The 14,209-nt window shown below is 44.5% G+C and overlaps 1 protein-coding gene across 1 annotated transcript in view; it reads right to left on the bottom strand.

Annotated features, from left to right (window-relative positions):
* Positions 1-1,119: 1,119 nt before the first annotated feature.
* The window catches only part of FBXO40 (F-box protein 40), a 14,196-nt gene continuing 1,106 nt past the window's right edge, over positions 1,120-14,209 (bottom strand). The window contains exons 2-4 of the mRNA XM_035894527.1: positions 13,718-13,804; positions 4,178-6,076; positions 1,120-2,097 (exon numbers count right to left, since the gene is read on the bottom strand). Coding sequence (XP_035750420.1) covers positions 1,900-2,097; positions 4,178-6,076; positions 13,718-13,726 — 2,106 coding nt within the window. The 5' untranslated portion in view covers positions 13,727-13,804 and the 3' untranslated portion in view covers positions 1,120-1,899. The remainder of the gene's footprint in view (positions 2,098-4,177; positions 6,077-13,717; positions 13,805-14,209) is intronic.

Genomic DNA, 14,209 nt, shown 5'->3' with positions numbered 1-14,209 from the left:
GAGGAGGCTTCGGGGAGACCTGATTGCGGCCTTTCAGTACCTAAAGGGGGCCTTATAGGAAAGACGGGGACAATCTTTTTAGTAGGGCCAGCTGTGTCAGGACAAGGGGTAATGGTTTTAAACTAAAACAGGGTAGGTTTAGACTGGATATAAGGAAGAAATTCTTTACAATGAGGGTGGTGAAACACTGGAACAGGTTGCCCAGAGAGGTAGTGGAGGCGCCATCCCTGGAAACATTCAAGGCCAGGTTGGACGGGGCTCTGCGCAACCTGATCTAGTTGGCGGTGCCCCTGCTCACTGCAGGGGGGTTGGACTAGATGACCTCTAGGGGTCACTTCCAGCCCCAAACATTCTATGATTCTATGATTCTGTGATTACCAAGCGCTCAGCCTTTATTGGTAGGAGAGGGCTCCACCTTGCACAGCCTGCCTCACTCCAGATCTGCACCGAGACCGGGGGTGGCAAGTGCAGGATGTGCCCATCCACCTGAGCTGGTTTTCACCTGGGCAGCCCAGGCGAGGAGAGCAGTGGTCCAGGCCAGCAGATGTCCCAGCTCCCGGTGAGGTCCTCCTGCCTGAGACAGTGAGGTGAAAGCCAGACCTCATGTCCTGAGCTCACACTTCTGTCTATAAGCTTAAAAAAGAAAGGGGCGTCAGTCGGCACCGCTGTGGCTGTGCAGCAGCCATGAGCTGTCAAATCAGTTCACAGCCATTTCAGAGGAATCCCACCCACCACCACAACTATGGCATTCCTAACTAGCGCCTCTGAAATGGGTTTAAATAGTGTCATAAGACAGATGCTGTTGGTGACATTGCCCACTTTCTCTCATCTGTTGCCTCAACATGCACATTCTGGTTTTAACTTCGTGTATTTATTAAAAAATCAGCTAATCCCTAATCACTCGTCTGATCTGTAATAAAAGAAAAAATACTTATACTCCAGCCCATTTAACTGAAGCAAACATTACCCGTAGTGTTAGTGAATGGGTTGCTGAATGCCTTTTCTTTTACAGAAAAACCTAAAATCTTTCTTTGACAAATTGTTTACAATTGCTTACAATTACAATTGGCAATTTACAATTGAAAAAATGAGTAGGCAAGGCATTCTAAGAGTGTCTTAAAATATTTTTTGATGGCCTTAGTGGATTTCTAAATAAAATGGAGAAAGTTATTAAGCAAAAAGTATAAAAAGTCAATTGAAACTTTTTGCTACTTGGTTATTTCTAACAAAGAGCAAGTTTGTTTGCTTTGGTTTGGTTTGAATGTTCCCATGAGCTCAGCTTTAAGCTTGAGCTCAAATGCTGTGCTAACTAGGCACACTTGCCTGAATTGGGGACCTAAACGATAGTCTGTGGCTATGCGGTGCATTCCTGAGTCCTAATTAATTAACTTGGTTTTGGGGGCTCCTTTTCTTTTGCCCACGTCTCAGAACAGGTTAGCAATCCCTAGGTCTGCTGGGCAGGAGGGCATTTGCCTGCGCTCCCAGAACTTGGCTTTCCATCCAAAACTAAGGTGTTCCAGGCCTAGTCGAGCGGGGGGGTATGTTAACTGCTCTTGCTTCTCTCAGGGACGTGGTACAGGAGCAGCAGCCTACCTTCAAGGTTGCGAAGCTTCTGTTTCAAACAAGATCCTTATTGCTTTCTCCAGAATGCTGTGTTAAGCAAGGAACAGAAATGTAAACAGAAAGCACATCATATCAGTGAGCAGTGGATGAAGTTTTAACAACTAAATCAATGCAGGAAAAAACAAGAAAGAGATGCAGTATGTTCCAAACGCAGCTGGGGAGAAGCCAGTTTTGTCCATCCAAAGGAGAGTTGGAAGCAATAATCTTTACACCCCAATTCCCAAACCTTCTTTTCAAGTGCCCTGAATGGACCGTGGCAGAGGGGAAGCAGGTTGTTCAGACTCTGCGCTTGAAAGTAGAAACCAAAGTCTTTTGAGTCTGCTCTCGAGATTCGCACATGCCTGTCAGCAGCACAGGGTCTGTCTTGCGCTCCACTTGGTAGAAGGGGCAGTTCTTCAGGTGCTCCGACATGCACGCGATGTCGTTGCGCTGCCATTTGTTAACTCTGGAGAAAAGGCTGCTGAACTGCCAGATCTAGTATGGGGACAGGGACAGAAATTGGGGAGAGAAAACAGTTAGTGAAAATGGAAGAGGATTTTAAAAATCTAGATATGCTGAATAGTGGGCGTGCATTACTCGTACTGGACGGGCTAGTGAACATCTGATTGTGCAGGGCTGGCATAACAAGCAAAAATGGGGTCTGCATTGTTATGTACCTTGTACTTGCTGGTTTTGCTGCTTTAGTCATCACCTGTCATTTCTAAAAGGAAAGTATCCTACAGTTTTTGTGCCAAACCAGTGTGGGGCACGAGGAAACCCAGAACACTTGACCATCGCATGTGCGGTGCGATCCAAGATGTTTACAGCTGCATCCAAGATGTTTACATAGCAAAGTGACTACAGCATGCTTGTGTGATGTGTATCTCAAAGGAACCTGGCTTCATAAAGACCTTCCAAAGCATCTAACAGCAACTTCAAAATAATGAACATTACAACACTGTTGTTATTCACCCCACCCCAGAACAAGCCTGGGAAATCTATGGTTAAAGTTATTCCTAGAGGAGACACAAGCTTGTAAAAAATAGAAACGTGCAGGTAAAATTTTCCAATTCTGTTTGCAATGATACCATGTATCGTTTAGTGATATACTAGCATGTAGTGATAAGACTGTAATTAAGTCACTTTAATATTTGCTGTATACCACTAAATCAAATGAATTTTTTAAAGTCATAGTAGATTTATCCTCCCTAAAAATGTTTCTTCCTGTGGAAGAAGGACAGTATGTGGGTGTGCTACGCTTAAGATTACCTGACCCTGTCCTAGTCCTAAGTACTCACAGCTATTACACACAGTAGTCAAGAAACTCAGACTAATAACAAATGGAATGTTTTCAAGTAGAGTCTGTGCATTGGAAGCAAGATTCCTTGTGTGGTCAGTTCAGAAAGCTAACATGAAAAGGGTTAGACAGTCCTTAAATTCAGCGCTTTGAAATTCAGTGGTCTGAAATTGCTTTACAATAACTGAAGTTAATTGCTGTGTGATTGCTCAGCTGGAATTTCTTCCTTTTATTGAAGGAAGCCACATCCTCCAGTAAATTATTTCAGTGGCTAAGTTTTGGATTGGGCTAATTCAGCTTGCAGCCACCAAACTTTGTTACACAGATTTTGAATTCGCCATGCTTCCTGCTTTCTCTTAATAAAGAGTCATAAATTGCTAAGCTTCCATTTGATAAGAATCAATAGGTGGAGATGTTCAGGGGTCTGCTTGAAAGCCAGGTCCTTAGATAATTTCTGGGAGTCTTCCCTGGATCTCTAAATTATTTGTTCCTAGATCTCTGTCTTGTTTACTTGGTCATGCTGCAGTCTCTCATGTTATTCTTTCAGTTTTATGTTAGAGCAGCTGCAAGGCTACCAGCTAGGAAAAAAACCCACAACTGTAATAACTATTGTTCAGCTAGGACTTAGACTGAGCTATGCTTACTTATTTCTTTCAGGCTACCTTAACAGCCAGTAGGGTTGTAATTTTCCAGCACAAACAGTGGGAGACCAGCCTTGCAGAAGGCTTCCTCTCCCCATGCTGCTCCCACAGGTGCTGACAACCCAGCAAGTCAGACGCTGAGGGCAACCTTGTGAACCACGAATCATGAAAGCCCTTGGGGGCTCATGCAAACACCTGAGCTCCTTTCACAGCCATGTCTCCTCATTCTTTACCTTTTTGGCATTCTAAAGCACGTTTTAGTTTTGACATACCCTAGATCGGCTTCTAAAGAACAAAAAAAAAAAGTATGAACATCAAGTTCTTAAAAAATCCATGTGTAACCTTTAAATATCAGGAATTCTCAGTTCCCAATGCCTAAAACTGGTGAGCATGCAAACAGGCTACCCAAGACAGCTTGGGTGGGGACTTTCAGCTAGTCAGATGTCCATTTACACCTTCCTACCTTTGCTAGATATGCTGCATTTTACAGCCCTGACCTCTGATAACTGTGGTGCAAATTACAACGTCATGAACCTTCCACACATCTTCATGCTTGTATGCAGCATCCCTTGCTATGCTTGTGTTTTATCTGGAGAGAAGCCATGGCTGTCTTTTTCCTAGCATCACGGTCACTTGCCTGTTTGCGAGCTTTCCATGTAGTACCGCCATGGGAATACCTTTTTTTTTCCCAGACCAGCAGGACCATTCCCCTCTCTTGAAGAAGAGTGGCACAGATGTCCCTCATCAGCACCGACACTTGCGACAGCTGAGATAAACTGAAGCTGTCCAGAAACCCCGCAATGTACTTGAGCACTTCCACTGGGAGGCTGCTCAGCGAGTCCTTATTACTCCCTTGATTAGTCACTGTGGAAATGGACTTTCCTGATTCAGCGAGGAGGGTGTCCACCTCTGGCTTAATAGCAAATGTCTTGAGAGGCTTGCTGAATATAACCTTGGCCTTAAGTCCTTCGGGGCGGAAGTGATTTAGAACAAAAGTACATCCCAAGTAGGCCAGCGGGCAGCGATGCTGGAACCATCCATCCAGACATGACTGGATATCAGCGTGCACGTTCTTGAAGTGGAACGGGAACTCGTCCCGCCTGAAGAAATGACTGCAAGTGAATGTGAAAGCTGAACTGCTTTTGTTGTGTCTTCTGGTTACACATTCAGTGTAGAGCTCCACGTGGAGTTCCGGTGGGCTTTCTTCATCCAGAATATCTGCTAGAACAGCACTGGAGGAGAAGGGCTCCAGGGGAAAGCTGTATGTCTGTGTTGCAAAATCCACAAAGAGTCCATCGATACCCCTTGCTTCGGAGATCTCATGGCCTTTCAGCTCTTTTTCCAGTGCACACAGCAGTGTAGCTGTAACTATATTTGTCTTAGGTAGTTCTTCTAGTTTTATTCCCAGTTCTGAGGTATCCACTGACTTGTCTGAAGTTGGCACCTTGTGGCCCAGTGCATCTCCTAGTCGTGCTCTTTTGCCACAGTAACTGACTGGCACTTTGAAGGTGTAGACGGTCTTCACCTCCTGAGCTTCCAAGTTCCCATAGACGAAGTCTTTTTCTTTGGGAGTGCAAGCAGCTAGCTGGCCAAAGCGGATGAGCATTCCCCCGTGATGTACCAGATACATGTTGTAATCACCTACACCAACTTCCTTCTTCAGCCTCTCCAGGACCCCTTCTTGCCAGGGAGCCAGTCCCGTCATTTCTGTATTCAGTGTTACTTGTTCAGACTTTTGGTCCTTTGCCTCTCCTGCACTGTCAGGTACTTCCTCTGCCTTCTCTGTGGAGCTGGCAGCATGAGGGGTTGACGTTGTTTTCTTGGAAGCCTCCTCCGTCTTTTGTCCTGTGTTGGCTGATGAACCCGTTAACTTGCAAGCCAGGAGCTCTTTGCTGAAAATGTTCTCCCAGGTTTTGTAACTCCTCAGATCCATTCCTTCTTTGTCCTTTGCCAAATCTTCACGCTCACGTTGGCTGAGCTCAGACAACTGGCCGTCGCCCTCTTGGGAGCCACAGGCTACTCCTCCCACAGCACCTTCTTCCCCACCCATGGCTTCATCCATTAACTCTTCCACTTCATCCTTTTTCCTCCACTCTGGAAACAAGTCGGCTATTTTCAAAGTCCTGAAAAGTTTCTTCTGGTCTCTGAGTGCCAAGGCTGTGTCCAGACACTCTTCGTTCAAGGTCTCCTTCATAATGTTCTTGTGGAGGGTTGTGTCTGAATCCACGTTCGGCCAGCGATTCCACTCCATTGAGCAGCAGACCACACTGGCTGGACAGACCTGGAGGTGCTTCGCCAGCTTAAAGCGGGCCATGGAAAAAGGGCAGCCATAGGCTGAGTTGAGGCAGGAGACCTGCTCTAAGGGACAGAGCAATTGGTGCTCCTCCTCCTTGCACATGTGGAAGGTGGCCCCGCAGCGAAAGCGGCAGCTGATCACCATGCAGGAGATGGAGGGCTCAGTCGGTGTGCGGCAGTGCCGGTTGAAACATCTCTCACAGTGCCTGTGCTGCCCAGGGGGAGCTTTCTGAGCCCGGCGCTGTGGGTAGCAAAGACAAGAAGACAAGAGTTATTGCCTGAAGGAGGAAAGATGGCCACAGACCCTCGGTGCCCATGCTTGGTTTCTACGTGTGAGCTGCTCCCATGCACTTCTAGCGGGAATAAGGCTGTGAGCAAATGACTGCCAGCTCCATACAGTCATGTATCAGCGCTCATCCCCACGGTACAGCGTGGCCACATCCGTGGCCCCACGGATAGCGGCATGGATATAGATAAGGTCCTTACTTGTTAGCCTGGCAGAGGCAGCCAGGGTTTGAAAGCGAGCTATTTTCTGTCCCAGTACTTGCACTGGGTCTGTCTAGGACAAGCTGCTGAAATCAAGACTGCCAGAGGCACAGTGAGGGAGCTTCCCACTTCCTCAATGCTGTCTTGAGTAGGAAACATGATGTTTCTTTTTCCTCTCTAGAAGAACTAGCTGGTCGTTTGGCCTACGTGTCTTGTCATCCCCCTGTAAAGGCATGAGTGTTGCGCAAATGAACCTCCCCTTACTCTACACCAGCAAGGCTGAGAGTGAGGATTATCCTCGTGATCCCAGTTCCCAGTTTGGAAACCAGCCTGGGTAAAGGCTAATTTGCCTGGCCTTCTATAGTCTGCTTTTCTGATTTACCCTTAGACTCCTAGACGATGCCTGCATATCATGGAACAGAGACTGTGGGGGACTTTCCTTCAGGCAGGTTATTTGCTACATCTACTTTTGTGTGTCAAAACCTGGAATAAGGCAATGCCTCGGTCTGCATTTTGGAGAGAAGCTCCAGAGTGCAGTGAAGGCTTCTGGCAAGGTTATACTCACCCAGTTAAATCAATTTCTTTAACTTTTTTTTTTAACAGACTTTCACCTTTCTTCCCCTTGCTTTTTTTCAAGTAGATAGGAAGGAGGAGAAGAGGGCAGGTACGGTTTATATCATGCTCTGCTCAACACCGTGGTGTGCAGTTGGGGCAGAAGGGGAGCGACAAACAGAGCTTTTCCCTTCCTGTGCTGGTGCAGGGGAGAAATCAGCCTGAGCATGCCTTTTACAGGGTGTCTCTTTGAGAAAGAATCCTTTGGGATTTGTTTCAGAGCATGGCCCTACAAAGATCGGTCACCGCTGCTCTACTTTTTCATTTCACCCTACATACTTCCAACGAGTCAGTGTCAAACACTACCCGGAGCTGGACAGGTGATCCTGAGCTGGTTATATTTTAGATTCAGTTTACGAAGGTGTTAGTGACACCACAAGAGGCCAGAAAACAGAGAAAGAGGACCCAGGCAACAAGTAATAAACAACAGCAGTTTATAATTTTTCATAAATCCCATGAATTTAACATTTTGCGACCGACAAACTGGATTAAAAGAACAAGCTGAGGTTGCCAAATCAAATGTTTCAGAAATTTCAATCCTCTTTATTATATAAACAGGTTAAATGTTTTCTTAAGGAAGGCTGCATTTCTGTTCTCACACTTCCATATTAATGTGGTTTCAAAATATATATAATTTTTTCCTCTCCTCCCCTTAAAAACTTTTGATATAAAAAGGACATAGAATTTTCCTGAGGTCCAACAACAAAAAGCAGAAGTACAAGAACATGATGTATGAAGATCCTTGTATAAAATATTCTCCCTACCTGATTACTAGCTTTGTGTCACAACGAACCACTGGCTTTGGTTTCACTGTTGGCTTTTTTGTTCATTCCCAGCAAGAGAGTCAAACCAGTTTAATGTAAAAATAATGCACTTATGAGGCCTGCTTCCAAAAGTTCTCAGTTCCCCTTGCTCATAATATCTCTACCCTTGCAACAATTCCCGGCAATAGCTGTTAGTCCTTCCTAAAAATGGGAAAACAGAAGCACAGAGTCTGACAGCAAGTAAATGGAGATGGGGATTAGCATGAAGCATGCCTTCTGTTGTACAAAATCAAAGAACGTAAGAAATTACATCCTGGGTCAGAACAGCGGTCCACCCAGCCCAGCAGCCTTCTTCAACAACGTCCATAAGAGATGATGTTCCGGGGGAACATGTAGGACCTCCTGTGGTCCTCTCCCTTCATACACAGTTGTTGGCCTAGAGAACTAGAGGCTGCCCAGTCGCTGCTTGGAGCTACTTCCCTGGATACCTTCAACTGGTATCAGTAACTTGGCCTAAAGAAGAGCTGCTGCAAGTTGAAAAGTCCCGACTTCTGACTTTCTGGTCCTTGCTGTAGGGGCTGAATTCCAGCTTGGTTCAGCCTACTGTGAATCTTTGTGGAAGGGAAAAAACTAATGATAAGGAGGAACTGGAGTTCTGTTTCCAAACAGGACCCAGGGCACTTTTTTTTTCATGAAAATGAGAAAAAGATTTTTGACAAGTCTTCCCACCACACTTTCTATGCAGTAGGAACTGCCACAGGCCCAGCAGACTCTCATTTGGCTCTGGGAATAAATAGACATTGTTAGTAAAATAATTTAGACTTTGGGTTTTTTTTTGAAGGTTAAAGAAAATACAGTAGTGTCATTTACCTAGATGTGAGTGCTTTTGCAACCCCAGGCTTAAGCGACCTAGCCCTGAGGAGAGCTGTGCTGCAGAGGAACTAGGCTCAGGCTCAAGGGGAAGAGATGCTTCGTGAAGCTGCTTCCCCCCTCTTTCTTGAAGGTACTGACTTAACTCTTCATCCTTCATACTTCACACCCTGGCAATGGAAGTCACAAGCAATGCTGGAGGAGGAAAGATGCCTGGGAAAGGCAATGCATGTGGGTTCCTGCAGCCACTAAAGACCACACACTCATGTTTGAATTTGATGTGCATTAATTGCTCAATGCCTCTTTGTTCCATCCTTTGCAACTTCCAACGCTGACCAATACTTGTTCACACCTCCTAATCAACCAACCCTGTTCCCTCTCAGTGCTGCAGAGTAAAGGAACACAGTGGTGGTCCCTTTACCCGGGGACAAACTTACACTCTGAAGAATAAGGGTCAGGTACCTTCACCTTCGTTTGCATGGAAAGAACTTGAGATGGCAATGCAGAAAATTAGTATTTTATGACTACCCATTGTAACATTCCCTGCCTTGTCTTGGGAAGTACCAGCTTCTGCACAGGGTACTGGCCACTGTGGCCTCAGCCACATCCAGCCCTTTAATACATGTGGTTTAGGGTGGCACCTGTCCTGCTTTAGGCTGTTCAGTTACATCTACTTCTATGCCGCTCAGAGAAGCAGGAGATACAGATGGATTTATTTCACGTTGGCAGCATCCTTGCTGCTCTCATTCTTGTAACATTTTGCTGCAAATATAATCTCTAAAAATAGTCCCAGCTATGACTTGCATAAGGTCAGAGGAAGGCTGGGTACATTACACCACAATAAAAACATGAAGGTGTGAACAATACTTTCCACTGCAAAAGTAACTCTTGGAGAGAAATAATTGATAAATAAAAATACATCAGAGGCACAGGCCTTATGGTTCTCCAAAACACAGAAAGGACTGATCGCAGAGTTTCTGGAGACGAGCCTCCTTTCACACTGCTGTGTGCTGAAATGAACCCCATCCGAATCGCATGTAGAGAAAGAAAACACATGCTTTGTTTATGAAAAGTGACCATATCAGAACATTCAGACCCAGAATCAGTTTTTATCATTATTCGGGTATTTTTTAGTTGAGATTACCTCATCTCTAACTTGTATACACTGTTCTCTTCAGACAAATGATTTCTATGCCTCTCTTCTCACTGTCAAATCTGTGAAGCTACAGGACAGGAAGAAGGGATAGAGAATTTTTCTGATGTTTATCAGGGTCTGAATGCTTCTTCTATTCTGACATGCTGGTAATCAGGAACATAATAATAAGTAGATAATCTGTATTTTAACTGATGATCTAGCTAGCTTGGTGGGTGAGTTGATTGTATTGTTGTCAGTACACAAACTACAACTTTCAAAACCCTGCGCAGAAAGTTTACCAAATTTTGCCTCGGTAAGTTTGATACATGACATCCAGAGGCAGGTGACACACAGATATGTCAGGTGATGAAACATTTCTGTAAACCTATACACTTTTTGTTTCCCTGCAACTTGCAAAATTTCCTAAGAGCTGAGTTAGAAAGAAAACCAATCCAGAAATGGTTACTTGAATCATGTTCAAGCTACTGTGGAAAGAAAGGATGCAAATAACAGTCCACAGTCTGTCCACTTTGGTAAATCTTTATTTTTAGACTGTCATGACAGCAAATCAAGTAAGGTTTAAAAATACACAGCTGCTATTTTAACTGCAGATATGTCTGTGTCTGGAGCAGACCTGTTCACTGACAATAACTTATGGTTTATAAACTAACTACAATTTATTTTCAGTAAATATATATTTAATTCAGTTTCAGTCAATGAGCCAAAACAATACAACTGTTGGCTTATTTGGCATTAGCTGTATGTGACTGATCATATGACATGCCAGGGTTATACATCATATCTGAGCTCTTTGCAGAGAATCAAGGGATGCCTCCCCTTTTAAAGAACCATCAAGAAGGGCCACCAGAACCCCTAGATAATTACCCTAAATAGTGCCTCTGAGATGAAAGTGCAAATAAACATAACCCAATCTCTTTCTAAGATTTACAACGTGTTAAGGAGCTCTTAAAAAAATCTCAGGAAAGTTTGCATCCTAATGCTGGAGCCAAGAATGTTAAAGTTATATATAATGTTACAATAGAAAAACATTTTCAAGGAATGTGAATACTTTTGGTGAAGTGTATAGGGCAGATAGGAGATATTCTCTATTGCTTTTAATCCTCGTTACCCAGTATGTGGTGTTTATCTCATTTTTATCATAATACTTAAATCCTGAGATGAAAACAGAGTTATTAATTTCCTTACAAGGTTTTTCAATATATTTACTTTCTTAGTATCTGAGGGGGTCCACAACCAATAATGAATTTATTTTTGCAGTACTAGAGGTGCACTTGAAGTTAAAAGATACTATTCTATTTGGCAGATGTAGAATTAAAGTATGGAAAGATGAAAAGAAATAGAATTAAATATAATATTTTCTATAAATAAATATATATATACACACACACCAAGCATGCAGATGCTCAGGTTCTGATGTTGCACTTGCAGTTGCACGCCTCCCTCACAAAGCCCTTGGCAGAGCCAGCTGCAGAATCATATTTTCTAGGAGAGCATCTAAGTCTCCTTAAACTAGAGATTTTCTTCTCTTTTTGTGCAGCGTTCTTCCTCAATCACTACATACTTAACAACCTCAGCAAGAAATCAGGCTTGGGTCTCCTTTGGCTACACAGATATATTTATTTCTTGGAGCTGAGGAAGAAATGGCCCCTACTGGGCCATCTTGTTTAGACTGTGCTCTTGCCTAGAAAGGTTGGACCAGATGATCCTTGAGGTTCCTTCCAACCTGGTATTCTATGATTGATTCTATGAAAACACTGCCATTGGAAACCATACCATACCTCATCTGTACATGACTCTCAGGAGCCTGATTTTTCTAAAGTCCCGTCCTTTGATACAAAATAAAAAGCAAACCCAAGAATGCCACCACCTGGAATCACGGTGATCCCTAAGTGGGTCAAGCCCCACATCTTGACACCCACAGCAGGGACAGCTACAGCTTGAGCGACCGCCTTGGCGTTAGGTGTAGCGGGTCACTGTCCTTCCTTGCACACCTGCTCTGCAATTGCCATTCAGACTCATTTTGCATATACGTGTTGCCAGCCGAGCTTTAAATGAGTTGGGCAGTGAATGTGGAAGGTGGAAAGGGAGAATAAAAGGTACAGATTAAACCTTCATCAATAGCACTAATAAATTTATAGCAAGCATGGGCAAGGCATAGTTTCTTTGCAGCTCACAACTTGAAGAAGTCCACGTGGGTTTTATAGGGGCACTTTGATTCCAGGACAATCCTTCTGGTGAACCTCAAATCCCCAGTATAAGACATGCAGAGTGAAAAGGTTTTCTGTGAGATAACTGACCTGTTAGATACGCCCAAAGATGGAAGGATGAGGCTGTGACAATTAGGGAGCTACTACCTGTATTTTCTATCTGGGGATCAGCTGGTTGAGCCTGCGGTGTTTTGTGGCAATAACCACTGGTTCAGAGTTACTGAAGAGGTTGGAATGGCTTTATACTGAAAAACAATGCTTTAAAATTACAGGGATGGAGCAGGTCCACATCAGTCAAGCATGTTCCTTGCTTTTCTTTGAGCGCACGTGCTGCTCAGGTTCCCACAGCAGCACTTTGGCTTCTCTTCAGCTCCCTACACCTGGCATGTAGGACTGTGGAGCTCAGGAGAAGCTGTCACACCCAGCTCCCACTCGCCTGGTAAATCTGTGTTGCATGCTTGCATGCAGTGAAGAGTCACTGAGACTTCCTAGAGCAATTTCTGTCCAGTGAAATGCACTGGTGCTGTTATGGGAGGAGCAGGGGAGAGTTTGGAGCTGTGAGGCATGGGTAACACAGGGCACTGCTGGTAGAAACCCTACACCATGCTCCCCACTTTGAGACCTGGATGACCAATATTTCTTGCTCCTCCCTACCTGGCGCAACATAGCCATAGCCCACCTGAGACAAACCTACCCTGAAATTCCAGGTGCTGAAATGGTCTCCTGGGCTGGCAGTACGGTGCAGGGCAGCCCAGCAGCAGGGTCTTATGCTGGGCTTGTTGGGGAGCTGTGTGGGAGAAGGGGGAGGCCATGGCATGGAGCTGCTCTGCTGTTCCTTGTGCACGTGAGGGGTCTCTGTGCTGTCCTGGGTAGAGACACAGCCAGGCAAACTCTCACTTTGCATCGATAACTGGGAAATGGGTTTGTTTTTGTTTTGAGTTCAGCAAATAACAGGTTCCAGTTCAGTTGCAGTTTGAGAAGAAAAAAAAAGAATGGTCCCAACTGTGTTTTTTTCCTTTGGGCTCAGGTTCTATTTTATGCCCCAGTAACAATGTCATTAACATACCTTTCTGAAAACTTCTTGAGATAATCAAGTGAATGGTTTTAAGCAAAACAAAAGAAACCCAGCCCAAGGCAGATGCCCCCATAGAGAATTTCAGAGCTATTGGTCAAAGTCATTAGAACAAAAGAGAAAAGATTCCTGAATAAAAACTGCTAAGCAGCCATGAGTCTGAATGGTACAGTAGTACCTCTAACACATGTGATCATCACACTCATCATCTTATTATTCAGCCTAGCCTACAAACTTACAGGTTGCAGTCTGAATCTACAAAACTCAACGGATTTTGTCTCAGCATTTTTGCCAGAAGATTGCTCTTGCCTCTCCTCTGAGAGTATCTTACTGTATCTCCTTGTCTTACTTCTCTCGAGTTTCTTGAAAATTACAGAAATTTAATTTTTATCTTCTGTACTGCTACTGAAGCTCCTATCTTAGAATCAGCATCTCAGTTTTTTAAAACCCCAGATACAGTGCTGCAAAAAATCCACTGAATATATTATGGAGGTGGGGTTTTTTTTCAGAGTAGCATGTCACAGAAGCATTCACAGTTACCAGCTGCCTCTGTTTCAGGGTGTCATTTAAGACATCTTGTGTCTGATTATTCCACTTCATCTTAATTACCGAGGCTGGTTTGAAGATGTCTTGGTTTTCATAGCTCGATACAGTAACCACCGCATTGCATAAGGTTTGACCAATAAAGACCCCAACTCTATTTACAAAGCCTTACCTTAATCATAGAGTCCTTGTGTGTGTACCAAACACTTGCTCTCCTGGTTGTGCTCAGCTGGGTTGAAGTGAGGTGGGTGAGGGAGAACTGCAAGCAAAGAGGAGAGAATGGGAGGACACGGAGCAAGCCCAGGCAGAAACATCAAGTAGTTTTGGGATGTTAAAAATAAAACCCGTGCATGTGACCATGTAGCTCAGCTTACAGAGCAGTCTCTTCCACTGTATTTGTTAACACTGTCACTTCTGGAGTGATACTTCACAGGGAAGATATGAGAAGCAGAACCAACAATGCTCCGTGCCCTCTGCATGAGAGGAAAAGACCAAAACCCTTCCCAGAGCCCTGTGTCAGCTCCCTGCCGCTCTCTGATGGAGGTTTGCTCTTTGTAACTTAACTCCCCTTGGTGCCCACACCGGTTTGTGGTTCCTGCTGCTGGAATTGATGCCTGGCTCCCATTGTCACCAACTCTAGCAGCTGGTGCAGGCAGTGGTGGCA

Source organism: Egretta garzetta, unplaced genomic scaffold (genome assembly GCF_000687185.1).
Source record: "Egretta garzetta isolate BGI_Z169 unplaced genomic scaffold, ASM68718v1 scaffold85, whole genome shotgun sequence".
Lineage (NCBI taxonomy): Eukaryota > Metazoa > Chordata > Aves > Pelecaniformes > Ardeidae > Egretta > Egretta garzetta.
This window is presented reverse-complemented; position numbering and strand designations above follow the sequence as displayed.